The sequence below is a fragment of the Nannospalax galili genome, unplaced genomic scaffold (genome assembly GCF_000622305.1).
Source record: "Nannospalax galili isolate Female #2095 unplaced genomic scaffold, S.galili_v1.0 scaffold284, whole genome shotgun sequence".
Classification (NCBI taxonomy): Eukaryota; Metazoa; Chordata; class Mammalia; order Rodentia; family Spalacidae; genus Nannospalax; species Nannospalax galili.
This window is the reverse complement of record NW_008354281.1, coordinates 6,686,220-6,704,805: the sequence shown is the minus strand read 5'-3', so window position 1 is coordinate 6,704,805 and position 18,586 is coordinate 6,686,220. Positions and strand designations below refer to the sequence as shown.

Sequence of the window (18,586 nt, the reverse complement as noted above, 5' to 3'; positions counted from 1 at the left end):
GTATAACTGTATTAATTCAACTGTGAATCTAAAAACTTACAGCCACTTTTGAAAGAGATGTATCCTTGCCCTGGAATGTGTTACTGAATATGTTAAAGCTGTAATGAAATGCTTCTTCTAATCATGTGGTTATTAAATAAAAAAAATTATCTTTGGATTTTTGCTGCATCTGGCAAGCAGGAATGAAACTTACCTGTCATTAGGTACTAGCCCTGGGCTGAGCATCCTAGAACTGCTCTGGCTTGCTCCTCTGCCACTGTTCCTTCTCTTTAATATCAGCTGGGCCCTTTCTAATTCAGGGTGCCTGTCTGGATTTCTAATGGGAACCCTGCTGAGTTGAATTTGGCTTCAGCATTATTACCATCCAGCAGCACCCTGGCATTGCTACAGGTATGCCAAGACCTCCATTCTGCCTGTGATATACAAAGGAGCTCCTGCTCCTACCTGACCCTTCCTGGAAGGGACCTTGGTTCATGAGGATGCTTTCTTCCATGGGTAAAAGGAGGTATGGGTGGAACTTATATGTATTAGTCAGAAGTGGAATGAGCACTTTCACCACTGAATGTTGATTAATTTCCATTAGCCTCAGTTCCTCATTTGAGGATGGGGGTGAGCCTGGAAAATAATAGGCCCCACAGGATTACTAAGAGACCAAGTGAGCAAGATTTACATCTCAGAGCCTAGAAAGCGATAGCATTTATTTAAACATTATCAGTCATTTGAGTAAGGGGACATTGAAAACTATTATGATATTATGGCTCTCTCTCCTTAATGTCCCCACATGTGTCATCTCCCTTTTAAAATATAGGCCAAAGACTTGCTGGTTCATGCTAGGAATTAAGGAATTAAGGGTCCAGAAGACAATTCCTGGACCTCAGTCTCTAACACACTTTTTTTTTTAGGTCTTTCTGAGACAGGGTCTCCCTGTAGCCCAAGCTGTCCTGGAACTCACTATATAGACCAGGCTGGCCTTGAACTCACAGAGATCCGCCTGCCTCTGCCTCCAAAGTGCTGGGATTAAAGGTGTGTGCCACCACACCCGGGTCTAACACACTTTTTAAAAACATTATTTTATGTGTATGAGTGCTTTGCATGTATGTATGCAAATGCACCACATGCATGCAATGCCCACAGAGACCAGAGGATGGTCTTGGATTCCCTGGAACTGGAGTTACAGATGGTTGTTAGCCATCATGTGGGTGCTGGGGGCTGAACCCGGTTCCTCTGGTAGAACAGCAAGTGTTCTTAACCACTGAATCATATCTCCAACCCCTCTAACTTTCTCTTTTAGGAAGTGCTATTTCCATTTTCCTCCTCGAGATCTTCACCTGTGGCTCCTGACCACAGATACCGGCCAGGGTCTCTCTGCAGAAGTGTTTCCCACCAGGTTTGCTGCACGCCCTGAGGGTCCCGGCGGGCGGAGCTGCGGCAGAGGGGCGGGCTCCAGCCGGGCTCATCCTATTTCAGTATGCCAGCTCCAAGTGTCCAGAGGGCGGGAAGGAAGGAGGCCGGGCAGAGGGGGTGAAAGGAGCATTGATGCAGCGGGAGGCCGTCCTGCAGCGCGGTGGGGCCAGACGCCGACCAGGTCCCGGTTCCCGCGGTCTCATTCACCTCCTGCTCCAGGCTTGGCAGCCGCCTTGCGCCATGCACCCCCAGGACCACACCGCGTCCCCGCCGCAGCTACTCGGCCTCCTTCTCCTGCTGCTGCTGCAACTGCCTGCGCCTTCCAGTGCCTCTGAGACTCCCAAGGTGAAACAAAAGGCGCTTATCAGGCAAAGGGAGGTGGTGGACCTGGTGAGTCTGAGAGAGTCGGTCCTGATCTCAGTGCTGGAGGAGAGGACCGAGTCACAGATGCAGAGGGAGGGTGTCATGTGCCTTAGATGTGCCTGGGTGTCCTCTTTGTCTGAGTCTGTGTAGGAAAATCAGGGACCTGTGTGCCGTGGAGGCATGGAACTCCCAAGGAAAGGTCATCTTAGAGCAGAGATGCAATGTAGGTCAGATGGGATGCCCCCAAGTCCATGTAGTCGCCCAATACTTTCCGGCCTCTGGAAAGCCACCCTTGGGTGGAGTGGAGAGAGGGGTTGCAATAGGGGTTAGAGGAGTAACCTGGGTGAGTTAGAACGCCTCCGAGAAAGACCCTAGGCTGGCTGATCACCTGGGCTAAGGCCTAAGGCGGTGCAACGTGTCCTTTGTTGGAGCTGGTGGCCACGTCTGCCTTGGGGAAGGAACAACAACCCCCACAAAGCATCCGTCCAACTCTTCCTAACTTGAAGACTGTGAGTCACTTTAGGTCATCTTCCTGGGGAGCATAGGCTGCAATTTTACCCCTTGGAGGACCACAGCTGGGGCCAGGAATGCTTCAGAGGGTTTGAAGCTGAAAGGAGGAACAGAGTGTCTCAGAGCAAGAGTCCTCCAGATGGACAGTCAGGTCTCAGTCTGTGACCATCAGGGAGGCACATTGCTAAAGGTAAAGCGTTTCCAGGCCAACAAGCAGCCGAAGTGCTTTCTAAGGGGCTAATCTGTGGGAAAGCCTCTTTGCATAAAACTCTTTTCCTCTAAAAGTCAACAAATCCAGTGGCCGGGAGAGAGGTTCTCTGTCCTATGCAAAAGCCAGCCTTTGGTTGACTGTAGTCCTTGGCACATCATAAACGTCAGTCTTTCAGTCAATCACATACGGTTGACAGGCACTGCAGGACATAAGACAGGGGGCATTTATTGATTTTTTTTTTTAAGGTTTGAATTTGTTAAGCTGACATTCTAAACCGAGCTAATAAAACAAGTCCTGGCAGTTCATTCTAAGCTGGATTCAGAGCACTCGGGGGGAAAAAAATTCCTGCTGCTTTTACACAGACTTTTTTTTGGTGCTATGGTATATAATTTTGCTCCATAAAAGCAGACTGTGTGTTGGGGCTACAGTTCTATTTTAAGTGCCCAAATTCTTAAAACTGTACCAAGTGAATGCGGTTCATGTGCAGCTTTCATTTTATGAATGTGTACCCTAGATACATAAACTATCCCCTTTCCCCCATAAAGCTAACATTTTCCCCCTCCTAAGTACGGTGGTTTCCCACAACACTAACTCAACTTGGAAACGCTTGCTGTGCAGCCAGGCTCAGGTGCATCCTGTAGACTGGATTTGTTCTTGGCGACAGAAAAAGTCCACAGGGTCATTAGGAAGGCTTCAACAAATTCTGTAAAGCAACTTCTTTGTATAGAATCTCTCAAAGCCTTCCTTTCACGCTGCCAACAAGATCTGCCCCCTGGTGGCCAATAAAAGAAACGAGGAGAGGGAGGGGGAGAGGGAGTTTGGGCTTCCATTCAGTTTTTAATTTATAGACCCTCACTGGCAGTTCTAAATATGCATTGGTACAAACGTTATAAAGTGGGTGAAGACATAAATAATCCTGTGGAACTGAATCTAATGAAGTTATGTGGACTCTGAGGTTTTTTTTTTTTTTTAATGAAAGGGTGAATACAGTTTTTCAGTCATGGCACTATTAACATTTGGGGTCAGGTAATTCTTCCTTGTAGAGATTGCTCTGTGCATTGTAGATTGGTTAGCAGACTCCTTAACCATTTCCCACTAGACTCCAGTACAATCCCTTAAAATGTGTCCAAATGTTCCCAAGTGTCTCCTGGGGTGCAAAATTGTGCCCAGAGGAGCACTATTGTTAAGAGAGAATAAAACTTTATGTAACATCTTGTAAGGAATATCAAAAGTGTGATTTCTTCTTCTTTCTCACTTTATGATGTCCAAACATGGTCCATATCTGCATGTTAGAGTGCATAAAATTACAAAAACATGAAAATTAAATTTAAAATACACTCAACTGTCTTAAAATATTTCATATGCTGACGTGTCTTCGTGTACTTTCGCAACTTTAAAATATTCTTCTATTTTTCTGATAATAAATATGTAATAGTGAATTTCCCCCTTATAGTCAGGGAAATGGTAACACCCAAGTCATTAAGAAAAAGGCATTGATAAGAGCTGGGCGTGTTAGTGCATACCTTTGATCCCAGCACTTGGGAGGCAGAAACAGGCAGATCTCTGTGAGTTTGAGGCCAGCCTGGTCTACATAGTGAGCTCCAGGCCAGCTGGGGCTACAGGGCGATCCTGTCTCAAAAAGACCAAAAAAGAAAGAAAAGAAAAAGCCATTGACCAAAACAAAGATGGAGCCAGTGACATCAGAAGCAAATTAAATGGTAAACAGTATGATTACATAGGATTCTCCCTAAATAGTGTTGTTAGTGGAATTTAAAATCTGATCATGTCTAATCCCAGATCATAAAGTTAAAAGATAACTTTGAAGTTACTTTTGTATTTTTTTTTCCCCCCTTTGGGACAACATTTACACACAGAATGATCGTATTGGATAATTTACATAAATAAGTGGAATGTTAAAGTAAAAATTTATGGTGTATGAACCACTTTTCTGTTGCTGTGATAAAACATGACCAAGGCAACTTATAGAAGGAAGAGTTTAATTGGCTTATGGTTCTAGAGGAGAAAAGAGCCTATCACTACAAGGAAAGCATGGCAGGAGGCACTAGAGTGGAAAGCTGAGAACTCATATCTTCAAACACGTGTAGGAAGCAGAGAGATAACAAACCGAAAATGGGCTAAGCTATGAACTCTCAAAGCCTGCCCCCAGTATTGTACTTCCTCCTGCAAAGCCACACCTCATAGGGTTTCCCTGATGGCCCCAAATACCACCACCAACTGTCCATATATATACCAAGTGTTCAAATACTTGGGCCTATGGGGGGAACTTCTTATCCAAACCACCGCAAGTGAATTCAATTGGGTTTTGGAAGGTATAATTAATGGTACCCCCATTTCCATGTTAACTAATTCAGGGGTAGGCACAGGAATTGAACAAATGGAGCTCAAAATATTGTGTTTGTAGTACTGCAGTGTGTGTGTGTGTGTGTGTGTGTGTGTGTATGTGTGTGTACTCATATACATGCTAGCCTATGTGAACCACCTTTGGTAAGTGCCTTATGTATGCCAGCCCATAGATTTGCTTAAATTCTTCAACTCTAGACCCTGGTAAGATCCACTCAAGGGAATGGAGACTTACCCAAAGTCATCACTTCATACCAATCATGGAGATATTAGAACACTTATACAGTGTTTACAGTGTTCCAGGCATTTTCTAAGCGTATTTTATATATTATTCACTTAAATCTCATACAAAACCCTACCTACAAGTCAAGAATGTTTATTATAATCCCCATTTTATACACAAGGAAACAGATACTGAAGTGCTGAGTAACTGGCCTTGTCTCACATAGCCAAGACGGTATGAAAATGGTTCTAGAATCCATGCATTTGCAAAATACACTTCAAGACACCCACCACCACCACCAAAACAGAGAATCCTAGTACTTACAGATGGTTTGCTAGATTATTGCATATCTATTGGAGACAAATGGTCACTTGGAACTAGGCCACTTACTCTTCTTAAGGGATATGGAATGGATTGAAGCCAGAAGTTCTACCTTAATTCCCTTTCCTTTAGGTGAAAATAAAAGCAGCAGAGAACATGCATATCGAGCATAGAGATACTGCCAGTACAAGATAATTACTGACTGCTAACATTTTACTTCATAGGTATGCCATTAGCACTTAATCTTAAAGAATTCTCTTTTAAAAAGCTATCTGGATAAAGATGTTTATTATAGCATTGATGGCAAACCCCAGAAATAACACATCCAAAAACTAATCATTGAAAAATGGCACAGTTTGCATAAAACTATAAAAGTACATTTATAAAATCCAAGTCTCTTTATAGGATATGGGACAATAAGGGAAATAACCAGGATATCAAATTATATGTTTGGAATACAGCTAGTTAAAATTGTATGTACTTATAATCAGCAGTAGAAAGAAAAAGACAAATGGAAACATGTTGTCCTCTGATTTGTATGTGTATAAACTTTGTTTAATTTAAAATATAAAGGAGGGGCTGGAGAGATGACTCATCAGTTAAGAACACTGGTTATTCTTGCAGAAGACCCAGGTTTGAATCCCAGCACCCACATGGCGCTAACAATTGTCCATAATTCCAGTCCCAGGGGATCCGACAGCCTCTTCTGACCTTCGAGGGCATTACACAACATGGGTGCACTTACCTACATACAGGCAATACACACATACGCATAAAATGAGAAAAATAAAAATAAAGGAAATAACATTTTATAAATAACCTGAAAATGACTTCTCTATAACTCATTAAAACATGGACAAGTGGTGTAAAGGGGATTTTGATAAGTTCAAAGTAATTGCAGTTGTCATCATTTGAGTCATATTTTTTGTTTGTTTGTATAGCTATTGATTTATATTGTGCTGGAGATCAAACGTTGGGCCTGTGCATGCTAGGCAAGGGCTCTACTACTGAGCAACATCTCCATATTGTCTTTTAATCTTAGGTAATGACCCTTGTTTTCCCTTCTCCTTTCCCACTGTAGTATAATGGAATGTGTTTACAAGGGCCAGCAGGAGTCCCAGGTCGTGATGGAAACCCCGGGGCCAATGGCATTCCTGGTACACCTGGGATCCCAGGACGGGATGGATTCAAAGGAGAAAAGGGGGAGTGCTTAAGGGAAAGCTTTGAAGAATCCTGGACCCCAAACTACAAGCAGTGTTCATGGAGTTCATTGAATTATGGCATAGATCTTGGGAAAATTGCGGTAAGTCTGAATTATATTTAAATTGAAGCAAAATTTATGAGTTTTTATAATTGAGATTTAACTTTGTTTTTAAAATAAACGACTATTATTATTTGTGTATGTGTGTGTGTGTGTGTGTGTGTGTGTGTGTGTTTGTGTATCTGTGCAAGTGTGTCTGCCTGTACCTGTGGAGGCCAGAAGAGGGGCTGGGATCCCTTGGAGCTGGAGTTCCAGGTAGTTGTGAGCAACTTGATGTGATGTTGTGTGTGTTCTGGGACCTAAACTTGAGTCTTCTGGAAGAGCAGCAAGGGTTCTTAACTCCTCAGCCCTCTCTCCAGCCCCAAACTGAAGGACTTTAAGTTTAAAAAGACACATAATAAATGACATGTGACTTTTTTCTTAAATTAATGAAGAAAATTGATAACATTTCTGTTAATTTCATAGTTATCTCTTAAGACAAATAATCACTTTATTTTATTTTATTTTGGTCTTTTTAAGACAGGGTCTCCCTGTAGCCCAGCTGACCTAGAACTCACTCTATACACCAGGCCGGCCTTGAACTCACAGAGATCCACCTGCCTCTGCCTCGAGTGCTGAGATTAAAGGCATGCACTACAATGACTGGCCCAATCACTTTACTCTTTAGCACAAATTAAAAAAGAAAGCACAGGATATTCTTGTTAGAGAGCAACCAACTTTCTAATCTTGTCATAGAGTGAATTTAAATTTAGTCTAACAAATCCTGCTGTAATTTCAGACCTAAAAGTGGGAGATGGCTCTAAGAATTGCCACATAATTGGAATTCCTTGCTACTGGGAAGTCCATAAAATTTTTTTTTCTTACTAAGGTAATATGCTCAGTTTAAAATTGCATAGGTTAAGGGAAATAAAATGGACTAGGAGTGATTTAAAATAGTCCTGATAGTGATTCTGCAATAGTTTGTGTAGGGAGAGGACACTCAAAAAGCATGTCTGGCAATCCATTTTGATTAGTGATTTAGTCACTTTGATTAGTGCTAGCAACTGGAATGCAGCTCAATGGTAGAATGCTTGACTAGAATGTAGTTCAGTGGTAGAATGAGCAAGGCTCTGGGTTGGACCCCAGCACTGTCTAAACAACAACAACAAAAAGCAACTGGCAAGTCCAGTGGGATGGGACAGAGTTGAAAAAGTTGGTGCTGTTTATAAGTTTCCGTCTTTTATTGAGCAACTCTGCTTATGATTCTATATCTATAGTTTAGCATTTAATGATTTTAATTACCACTACCACCAGATAAACAAAGATCATTTTCATCAAACTCTAAGGTTTTAAGATATAAATTTGGCATTATACCAGTTCCCTATCTCAAGTCTTGCTGCTCTGTTACTAAGTTTGCATATATTGGTTTTGTGTGAATGGTTTTTCATTGAGCTACCATATTTTTGGTGACTGTGATCTGTTCTCTCTTTATATGTGTTTTCTTAGAAAGTGGTCTGTTAAAATGTTACCTAGTTATTTAAGCATCTAACACTGATGGGCTGTTTTCTTTTTTACAGTTGTTCATCAGAAGTTGCTGAGCTCTTCCTAAAAGCTATCCCTATAGATCCTGCATTATTTATTTTTATTTTGTGTATGAGTGTTTTGCCTGCATGTATGTAAGTGTGCCCCTGTCATGCAATGCTGGAGGAGGCCAGAAGAGGGCATCAGACCCCCTGGAAGTGGAGTTAGGGATGGTTGTTAGCTGGATTTCTGCTTCTCGGCAAAACCACAGAGCCATTTCTCCAGTCCTGATCCTGCATTATTAATATGTCTTCATCTTCCTTTTAGCACAGATACAGGAACTTTCTGCAAGTAAAATATTGTAGAATATAAGCCAGCTGACAGATTTTTGTGAAGACTAGTTGAAAGAAAAAAAAAAAACTGTGTCTTACTATTGGGACATACACATAAACTTGCCTATGCTTCATGCCTTCTATTGTGTGCTGTTTTTCAGAAGAAAGGTCAAGCCTAGTGTGGTGACTCACAATTGTAATCCTGGCACCCAGGGGGTAAGGCAGGAGGATCCAGAGTTCAAGGCTAGCCTTGGCTACATATCTCAGCCTGAGATAGTAGGGACCCTGTCTAAAAGAAAAGCAAAATTAAAAACAAAACAAACAAAAATAAGAGAGAGAGAGAAGAAAAAAGAAAGAACAAATTCATATTGTCAGGCAGCAGTAGTTCAGAATGTCAGTTCTAGCAGTGTAGGGATTTCCTTTTGCTAACTTCTGTATTCAACTATCCAGCACATAGTTGGCATTCAATAAATATTTATTTATTACTTTTATTTTATGTGTATGAGTGTATTGCCTACATGTAGGTAAGTGCACCCATGTCGTGCAATGCCTGCGGAGGACAGAAGAGGCTATTGGATCCCCTGGAACTGGAGTTATGGACAGTTGTTAGCTGCCATGTGGGTGCTGGGATTCAAACCCGGGTCTTCTGCAAGAACAGTCAGTGTTCTTAACCACTGAGCAATCTCTTCATCCCCCTCAATAAATATTTTTAATAGAGGAAAAAGTATATAGATTGGTTGGCCAAAAGTACTGAAGACTAGCTGTTTCTGATAAAACTGAAAGATACAGTTAAGAAAGCCAGACGTTGACTTTTTTAGAGTTTTGTATCAAAATCTCTTATCTATCATCTTATAGAGAATCTCTATATATAAAATTTAGCCTTTTAAAATACATTGGAGAGAGAATAGTTAATTAAAATTCACAATATAACTTCAAAGCCTTTTTTCTTTCTTTTTAAAAATATTGTATTTATTATTTTTATTTTATGTGTACAAGTGTATTGTCTGCACGTATTTGAGTGCACCCATGTTGTGCAATGCCACGGAGGTCAGAAGAAGGCTTCGGATTCCTCTGGAACTGGAGTTAAGGATGGTTCGTAGCCGCCATATGGGTGCTGGGAATCAAACCCAGGTCCTCTGCAAGAGCAGTCAGTGCTCTTAACCACTAAGCCAACTCCCCAGCTCCCCCTTTTTTTCTTTTTTTAATCTCCCCCCATTCCCTCTTTCCAATTCCTCCCTAACCCCACCACCATCACTTTCCCCTCCCAACTTCATGTGCTCTTTTTCTAAACTGACAGTCCACTTAGTGCTGTCTGCATATGCACAGGTCTAAGACCATAGAGCATGGGGAGCCTCTCAGGGGCTGCATCCCTGAAGAAAGCTGACTCTCCCTCCCCCAACAGCCATCAATTGCCTATAGCTTTCAGGTATGGGTAGGACTTCATGAGCCTCTCCCCTATCCATGATGCAATGTTGACTGGTTTGATCTTGCACAGATCTTGTGCATGCAGTCACAGCTGCTGTGAGTTCATGTGTGCAACAGGCTTGTCATGCCCAGCAAATAATGCTTTGTTGTAGACATCCACTGGCTCTGGCTCATACAATCTCTATGCCCCCTCTTCCTCCATGATCCTTGGGTCTTGTGATACAGATGTCCCATTTAGAGCTAAACATTTCACAGTCTTTTAATCTCTGCACACTGACTGGTTGTGGGTCTCTCTATTAATTCTCATCTACTGCAAAGAAAAGTTTCACTGATGAGGACTGAGAGATGCACTAATCAGTTAGTATAAAAATAAGAGCATAGGGGACAACTTATTACTATGTCCATTTAGCAGAATAATAGTATTAGGTTCTTCCCTAGGGCCTCTTACCTAGCCAACCACAGGTTTTTGACCCAGGTAATTGAACCAGGCATGCAGTCCATCTGTAGAGTGAGCTTTAAATTGAATCAGAAATTCTTCAATTAATCTCATAATATTGGTGCTACCATCTCACCAGGCTGGTAATTATTATGATTCATAGAGTTCACCACTGGGTAAAACTGTTGACTACTTTTCTGCCCCAGCAGCATGCATAGAACCTTCCAGCCCCCTGAAACCTAGGCAGTAGAGATGAAGCTTGATTCTCCATATCCTATGACTCAAGTACGTGGTGTCTTGAGCAATAGGAAATATTATTTATCTGTAAAGAAAAATTAACTTATGAAATTCTCAGGTAAATAGATGGAGCTGGAAATAATTCTGAGTGAAGTCACCCAGACCCAGAAAGACAAATGCTGCATGTTCTTTGTCATGTATGGATGCTATTTTTGAATCTTCAGATAAGTGTGTTTAAATTGGAGTACCCATAGAAGTCAGAAAACTACTAGGGGACCAAGGGAAAGGGGATAGAATGCAGATGGTATGAAGGAAAAAGGAGAATATGGAGCAGCAAGGGTTAAGTGGAGTGGGGATGGGAGGGAAAGGTAGGGGGGAATATGGGGAGGGATGACTAACATTAAAGACCTTTTGAAAAGTCATAGAGGGGCTGGAGAGATGGCTCAGTAGTTAAGAGCACTGACTGATCTCACAGAGGACCCGGATTTGATTCCCAGCATCCACATGATGGTTAACAACCACCTGTAGCTCCAGTTCCAGGGGATTTAACACCTTCTTCTGACTTCCACTGGCATTGCACAACACGGGTACACTTACACACATGCAGGCAATATACTCATATACATAAAATAAAAATAATAAAATATTTTTAAAATAATTTATTGAGAATTTCATACAGGCTTATAAGCATATAAGGTGTTTTGATCAAATCCATGCCCACTCCCTCCCCTCCAACTCCTCCCATATCTCCCCATCACTTTTTTCTAATAACATCATGTACTCTTTCTTTCTTTCTTTCTTTTTTTTTTTATGGGTCTTTTTGCTACTCTAACATTCGCTCCTCTGAAGAGGTAACCCTAAAATCTTTTAAGGATTAGATACAAGATCCCAAATGCTTTTGACATTTTGACAGTTTTGGCCTTTGGAACAGAGTATGTTACTAAGAGGCCCAAAGACATTTTGACTTTTAGCCAAGAAACTGGCTACTTTCTTTGGGGTCTTTTTACACTAACTGCCTAGCCAATTCCTACCTCCTATTCTTATCACACCATCCTCTGAAGAGGTTACCCAGCTTGGGAATTGGGACACATACTGCTCTGGTTTCCATGCTGAAGAGGGATGAAGGGTGAGGCAATTGGAGTACCCCTTCAGTGTACCCAAAAGACTCCCAAATTGCATAACTCTTATCTGTAGGGGGAAAAGAAAGTCCTTGACAGGTGAATAGGAAATGTGAAGGAGAAGTAAAGGCAAGAGTAATTAGCATTACAAGTTTTAGACAGGGAACTAGAAAAAAGTCAGAACAGGGCAAATTTCAGATGTTCATATGAGAGTCCATTTCTTGATAAGACCTTCCAAAAACATCCCTCTTTTGGGTTCCTCCTCATTTTTCTTTTGTCTGCTAAGGCTGGACTCTAGCATGATGGATTCAGGGCTTGCTTTCAGGCATTTTGATAGATGTTGGAGTGGTTAGAATCAGTATCAGTTCTCTCTCAAAGGCTTCTAGATAGGGGGAGAAAACAAATTTAGCCATCATTTTCGAACAATAGTGGGTTATCTCCCTTAGCTACAGGTGGGCACTACAGTATTGAAGTCTTATATCTGAGCAGATGTCTGTCTGCTTCAGAACAAAATCATCAATGAGAAAAAACTGTCTAAATAAGCTTTTTATATGGACTTAAGCCTAATGTCTGAGAAGAGTAATCCCTTGAACTCTTAAAGAAATATACTGATCACTTTACTCTTTGGTTATACTTTCCTTTTGGGTGTTTAAGACCATATAGTTGGCCCAAATAAATCAATTTATTTTTACACTTAAGGTCGTTTGAGGATCTGTTCCTCAGGGGTCACATGGGTTTGGGAGGAGCTCCTGGCTCCTTTCTTTTACCAGTTCCATCTATGTGAAGGTAAGTCAAAGGTCCTACTTGTCCATGTCTGGCTTCACTTGGAAGCATGGAGGAAATGTTTCCTCTGAGTTGATCCTCCTCTTTGTAGACTGGACACTGGTTCAAGTCCATCTCGTGGGGTCTCCATGACCTCCCTGAACAAGAGGACAGGTGACTCACCACAGTTGCAGGACATTTTGAGAGATGTTCCATAGTCCCCTGGAACTTAGTCAATCTTGGACAGCAAGGAGCAAAAACTGCCCTTTATGTCCCTCTGACCAGATTAGTATAGGCGTCAAAGTATAGCTGTTAAACATCCAATAAGGTTAATTCCACCAGTACTTTAATTACCATGATAAATAAAATATTTTCTTTTTTTTTTTTTTTCTTTTTTTTTGGAGCTGAGGACCAAACCCAGGGCCTTGTGCTTGCTAAGCAAGTGCTCTACCACTGAGCTAAATCCCCAACCACATTAATAAAATATTTTTTAAAATAAAATTAAGCCAGACATGGTGGTGCATGCCTTTACCCCCAGCACTTGGGAGGCAGAGGCAGGTAGATCTCCGTGAGTTCGAGACCAGCCTGGTCTACATAGTGAGTTCCAGGTCAGCTGGGGCTACAGGGAGACCTTGTCTCAAAAAGACCAAAATATACATAAATAAATAAATTTAATTTAAATAAAAGTCATATAGAAAACTATAGTGGCACACATCTTTACTCCCAGCAGTCTGGAGGCAGAGGCAGGCAGCTCTCTGTGAGTTTGAGGCCAGCCTCGTCTTTATATCATGTTCCAGGACAGCTAGGGCTATGTAATGAAACCCTGTCTAAAAAAAATGAAAGAAAAAGAAAGAGGAAGGAAGGAAGGAAGAAGCCATAAAGAGACATACTACCACAGAAAGTATATATATGTACATATATGGAGAGACCACCTTAAAAAAAGAAATAAAAAGCCATATGGAAACACACCACCACAGAAATGTTTTCATTTTTTTTTCCAACAGCATCATGAGACCCTGTCTCAAGAAAAAAACCAAAAACAAGGGGGAGAGAGTGAGAAATTCAGAATGAATGAGAGAGAGAGACAGAGAGAGAGAATTTAAATGGTATTAGCCTATAATTGGAGGGACACTGCCTCTCCCAGACCAGACCCTATAGGTTATCAAATAAAAAGCTCAGTGCTAGATATGGCTTACCTCTTTTCCAACTGTTGGTCAATGGGGTTGCATAGACTTTCCCCCAACATTACAGGCTGTTGTACTTGTTCCTGGCTGCCCTCTAGAACTTGGTGATCAAAACTTTTTTTAGTTAAAGTGAAAAATGTTAATCTATTCTTCTGATTCTTGCAGGAGTGTACATTTACCAAAATGCGCTCTAACAGTGCCCTGCGAGTTCTGTTCAGTGGCTCACTTCGGCTAAAATGCAGAAACGCATGCTGTCAGCGTTGGTATTTCACGTTCAATGGAGCTGAATGTTCAGGACCTCTTCCCATTGAAGCCATTATCTATTTAGACCAAGGAAGCCCTGAACTAAATTCAACAATTAATATTCATCGTACTTCTTCTGGTATGTACAATAGTGGCATTGCAGAACATGCCTCAGATCTGCCTAAGAATAGTTTCATGTTCCACTAGTGTGCTGGGTAACTAGCCTGCTCTAAAGGGATCTCTAGTGAGTTTGCAGTGCCCGAGTCTCCACCCCGGGCTGCACTTTACAATTACTTATGGATCCTTTTTTAAGATACACACTCCTGGGTCTCATCTCTGATCAGCTGGCTAAGAATCTCTAGGGCAAGGCCCCAGTACCTGCATTTTTTTTTTTTTTTTTTTGTCTTTTTGAGACAGGGTCTCCTTGTAGCCCCAGCTGTCCTGGAACTCACTACATAGACCAGGCTGGCCTTGAACTCACAAAGATCCACCTGCCTCTGCCTCCCAAGTGCTGGGATTAAAGGCGTGTGCCACCAGTATCTGTATTTTAAAAACAAAATATGCAAGGGCTAGAGAAATGGCTCAGTGGTTAAGAGCACTGGCTGCTCTTACAGAGGACCTGGGTTCAATTCCCAGCACCCACAAAGTGGCTAATAACCATCCCGTAACTCCAGTTCCATGGAATCTGATGCCCTCTTCTGGCCTCCACAGGCATTGCATAGCACCTGTGCACTTACATACATGCAAGCAAAACACTCATATGCATAAAATAGGACTAAATTAAACAACACACACACACACACACACACACACACACACACACACACACACATAAACACACATAGAGGCCGGATGTGGTGGTACACACCTTTAATACCAGCACTCAGAAGACAGAAGACAGGTGGATCCCTTGGGAAAACTCAAGGATGGCTGGACATTTTCAGCTAACATGGTACTGAGTATACCAGACAACTTAAATGGGATTGTGGGCTTATTGCTTACCTCTCCCAGCTGTGGGAGAGGTTTGAATCAGTGCTAGTTCCTGGATTCTGATGTCACTGGATTTACAGTAGTCATAGTCACTGAAAGCAGAGTGCTTCACATTTACATTCCTGGGACTCAGTTAAACTGTGCAAACTTGACCAGGCTCATGAGGGCACCAACCTCAATCAAGTGAGAAACCTAAACAGTTTCAGGTTTACTTTTATGCCAAGATTCATTTTAAGAATCTGCCAACCTACAGTTTCCTTTCTTCACACAGACATCAAAGGTAACTGCATTAGTTATTTTTCTGTTGAAACACTGTGACCAAGGGAACTTATAAAAGAAAGAGTTTATTTAGTTTACAGTTCCAAAGGGGCAAGAGTTCATCATGGCGGAGAGACATGGTGGCAGAGGAGGCTGGAGTAGGAGCAGAAGCTAAGCTTTCACATCTTCAAGCAGACACAAAAAGCAGAGAGTGACTAGAGATCTGGCAAAGCTTAAGAACTCTGTAAGCCACTCCCAGTGACACGCTTCCTTCGGCATGGCCACACCTTCTAAGACCTCCCCAATCAGCAGCACCAATTGGGGACAAAATACTCAAATACTTGGAGCTCATGGGGGACATTCTCATTCAAACCACCACAGTGTCATTCTGTCTGTTACAATGACCAATTGTGAAATCTCTCTTTTAGATGTGAGTGAAGAATTGTGTTAAGGTGGAATGCAAAGTGTATGTTAGTATGTGAACTTGCAGAAGACATGTGAAAAGATGCATTATTAGAGAGCATCAAAATGACATAAAACAAAAAGCAGAGTTTCTTTTTAAGAATTCTGTGTAAAAGGTTGGCAAGATGGTTTAGCAAGTAAAAGGTCCCTGCCCCCAAGCCTTATCAACTGAATCTGATCCCTGAGACCTACATAGTGGAAGGAGAGAACCAACTCCCGCAAGTTGTGGTCTGACCTCCCCTCAAGCACAATGGTACACGTGCAACCAAATGTGTACATACACACACAAATAAATAAATAAATTGTAGACATAAAAAAGAATTCTGTGTAAAATGGAATTTACAAATTGAAGGGCTGGTATAATGATTGTGCTAAAATTTCTTTTAGTAGTATGAAAGTCCTATCTTCTACATGAATAATATCAAATCTGGAAATAAATGCTGAATAGGGCTTTCTTGAAAAAAAAAAAAAAAAGACGTGTGTATCTTGGTTCAGGCCTTTTCAAAAGTTGGGAAATCTTGACTTTTGAAAGTGTAGGCTTCCTCTATTTAATCAAATAAATTACTCTTTGGTTCTGGGCTATCTCTGTAATTAAACACATTCTGGTTTGAAAAAAAAAACTGCCTGTTAACGCTTATATCATAGTGGCTATGAATATACCTTTTAAAAATATTTATTCACTTAGGAGGCAGAGGCAGGCGGATCTCTGTGAGTTCAAGGCCAGCCTGGTCTACATAGTGAGTTCCAGGACAGCTGGAGCTACAGGGAGGCCCTGTCTCAAAAAGACCAAAAAGAAAATTTATGCACCAACTAAGAAAAAGAGAACTTTATTATGGCGTGCTTATTAGGTGCTAGAATTTTTACTAGTTTTGCATTAAGCTGAATGAGAATCTGCCTTTACAGTACATGCAAAGTGAATGCTTTTGTTTTTTGCACTGAAGAGAGTTGTGCTTGTCCGTCTTTTGCAGTGGAAGGACTCTGTGAAGGAATTGGTGCTGGTTTGGTGGATGTGGCCATCTGGGTTGGTACTTGTTCAGATTACCCGAAAGGAGATGCTTCTACTGGATGGAATTCAGTGTCTCGCATTATTATTGAAGAACTACCAAAATAATTCCTCTGATTTTTTTTCATTCCCTACCTCTTTTATTTTTAAAAATCATACCTTTGAATGATTCATTTAAATAACATTTAAGAAATCACTTTATGTATACAGCTGAATGAAAAACAAAAAACAAAAAACAAATATGTTTACAGACCAAAGTGTGATTTCACACTTTAAAGTCTAGTGTTATCCATATTACATGAACCAAAAATGGTTTCAGGATTTTTTAGTTGATGACTTTTTTTCATGCTCCCATTCTCTAAACCTGTATTTTAGAATGTGATTGTGGTCTTTAGAATTTTCTACTTTCTTAGTCTACCATTTTAAAAAATATAAAAGTTATGTCTTTGTACAAGTTGTAAATGTTTGGAATTATTTTATATTCATTAAATAAAACATTTTAAACAACTTTAATATCATTAACTAGTTGCCACTGAGGTTGAGTTTCTAGTACTTTATACCTGAAAAGTAAAACAAATCTAATCATTTAACGATATGTTTTTTTAGTACAGGAATCGTTCTGTATCTTGAGGGCTACAAAGGCAAAAGGCTGTTTATATGTCAGGAACATAACAGTATTTTAGGAATTTTATCTGTATTTAACAAAAAGAAAAAAGATATGGCTTTGGCCTCAAATTGCTCACCATTTGGTTGAAAGGATTAGACATACATAAAAATGATCCTGTTGAAGGAGGTGGAATAGTTCAGAACAGGAGTGATTACTTTCAATTAACGTGACCAGAAAGAATTCATGAAGTCAGGATAGGTGTGACACAGATGAAGTTCCCGGCTTGAACTGGAAGTATTAGCATGAATGCCCAAGTTGTCTTTTCTAAAAAGACCCAGGAACAATGACCAATTCAGTGGTGGCCAAACCGTGAAAGCTACATTGAGTATGGTCCTGGAAGAAATGAGTGATTTTAGCTCTTGACAGGAAATGTGCACTATGAGCCCAGAACATATTACCTTGGAAAACAAGACAACTGTGAAAGACAACTCAAAGGACTCAATAAAGAAGCTTGAATTGGTCTCTACTGGCAAAGATGATAGAAGTATCAATAAAGGTAATAACTGCAACATCAAAACAACATGATATAGTAAGGTAATGTACATGTATTCATGGTATTAAAATAAAAAGCCATTGTTCAAAGTGCAGGATGCCAACAAATCAACATGTTTTCAAAACTGGCAAATGGAACCACGCATTTGTTCTGCCTTCTTTATATGAATTGTATCTGAGTAACCAACTCATTGGTGAAGGAATTTCTCTTTTAAAAAAGTATATATAGGGCCAGTGAGATGACTCTGCGATAAAGGCGCTTGCTAAAAAGCACGATGACCAGAGTTTAATTCCCAGGACCCATATGGTGAAAGAAGAGAATCAATTGCCACAAGTTGTCCTCTAACCTCCACATGTGTGCCCACATACATATATACATACAATAAATTAATAAAATACAAAAATAAATTAATATAAAAATAATAAAATATTTTAAAAGTATATATACAGTATATATATTATAATAATATTGTATGTTCATACATTTAACAAATATAGAAAGAATGCAACATTAGACTACCACTCTTTTCAACCTCTCATGAATTGAGGGAACTAGTAGTATTTATCCTTGACTGATAACATTCCTCAAAGAGAGATCAGACTGTTTCCTAGTAAAGTCATATAAAACCACCTAAGTAAGATACGTTTTTTCCAGCAGTCAAATCTGGATTCAAGTTGGTTTCTAAATGTAACCATTAGTTGACAAGAAATGCAGGGATAAAAGAACAGGACACTGATACCACAGAGATACAATAAACAAAATAAAGAGTATAGAAAACTTGAAAGACAACTTGATTTGTTCAACAAATTGCAAGAAAAAAAA

At 40.6% G+C, this 18,586-nt stretch overlaps 1 protein-coding gene across 2 annotated transcripts; it reads left to right on the top strand.

Moving 5' to 3' along the window:
- The first annotated feature begins 1,463 nt into the window (after positions 1-1,463).
- Positions 1,464-17,052, top strand: Cthrc1 (collagen triple helix repeat containing 1). 2 transcript variants are annotated; one of them, XM_029555204.1, is made up of 4 exons: positions 1,464-1,749; positions 6,475-6,696; positions 13,814-14,030; positions 16,570-17,052. In XM_029555204.1, exons 1-4 carry the CDS (start codon positions 1,537-1,539, stop codon positions 16,710-16,712), a joined length of 795 nt encoding a protein of 264 aa, XP_029411064.1. In that variant the 5' UTR covers positions 1,464-1,536; the 3' UTR covers positions 16,713-17,052. The 2 variants fall into 2 exon arrangements, with proteins under 2 accessions (XP_029411064.1, XP_008849769.1); XM_008851547.3 differs by having other exon boundaries at positions 1,465-1,794.
- Positions 17,053-18,586: the final 1,534 nt, after the last annotated feature.

Coding starts and splice junctions, on each gene's coding strand:
- Cthrc1 (XM_008851547.3), top strand. CDS start 1,537: ATGCAGCGGGAGGCCGTCCTGCAGCGCGGTGGGGCCAGACGCCGACCA. Junction 1,795..6,474: donor AAAGGGAGGTGGTGGACCTG/GTGAGTCTGAGA, acceptor TTCCCACTGTAG/TATAATGGAATGTGTTTACA. Junction 14,031..16,569: donor TATTCATCGTACTTCTTCTG/GTATGTACAATA, acceptor CGTCTTTTGCAG/TGGAAGGACTCTGTGAAGGA.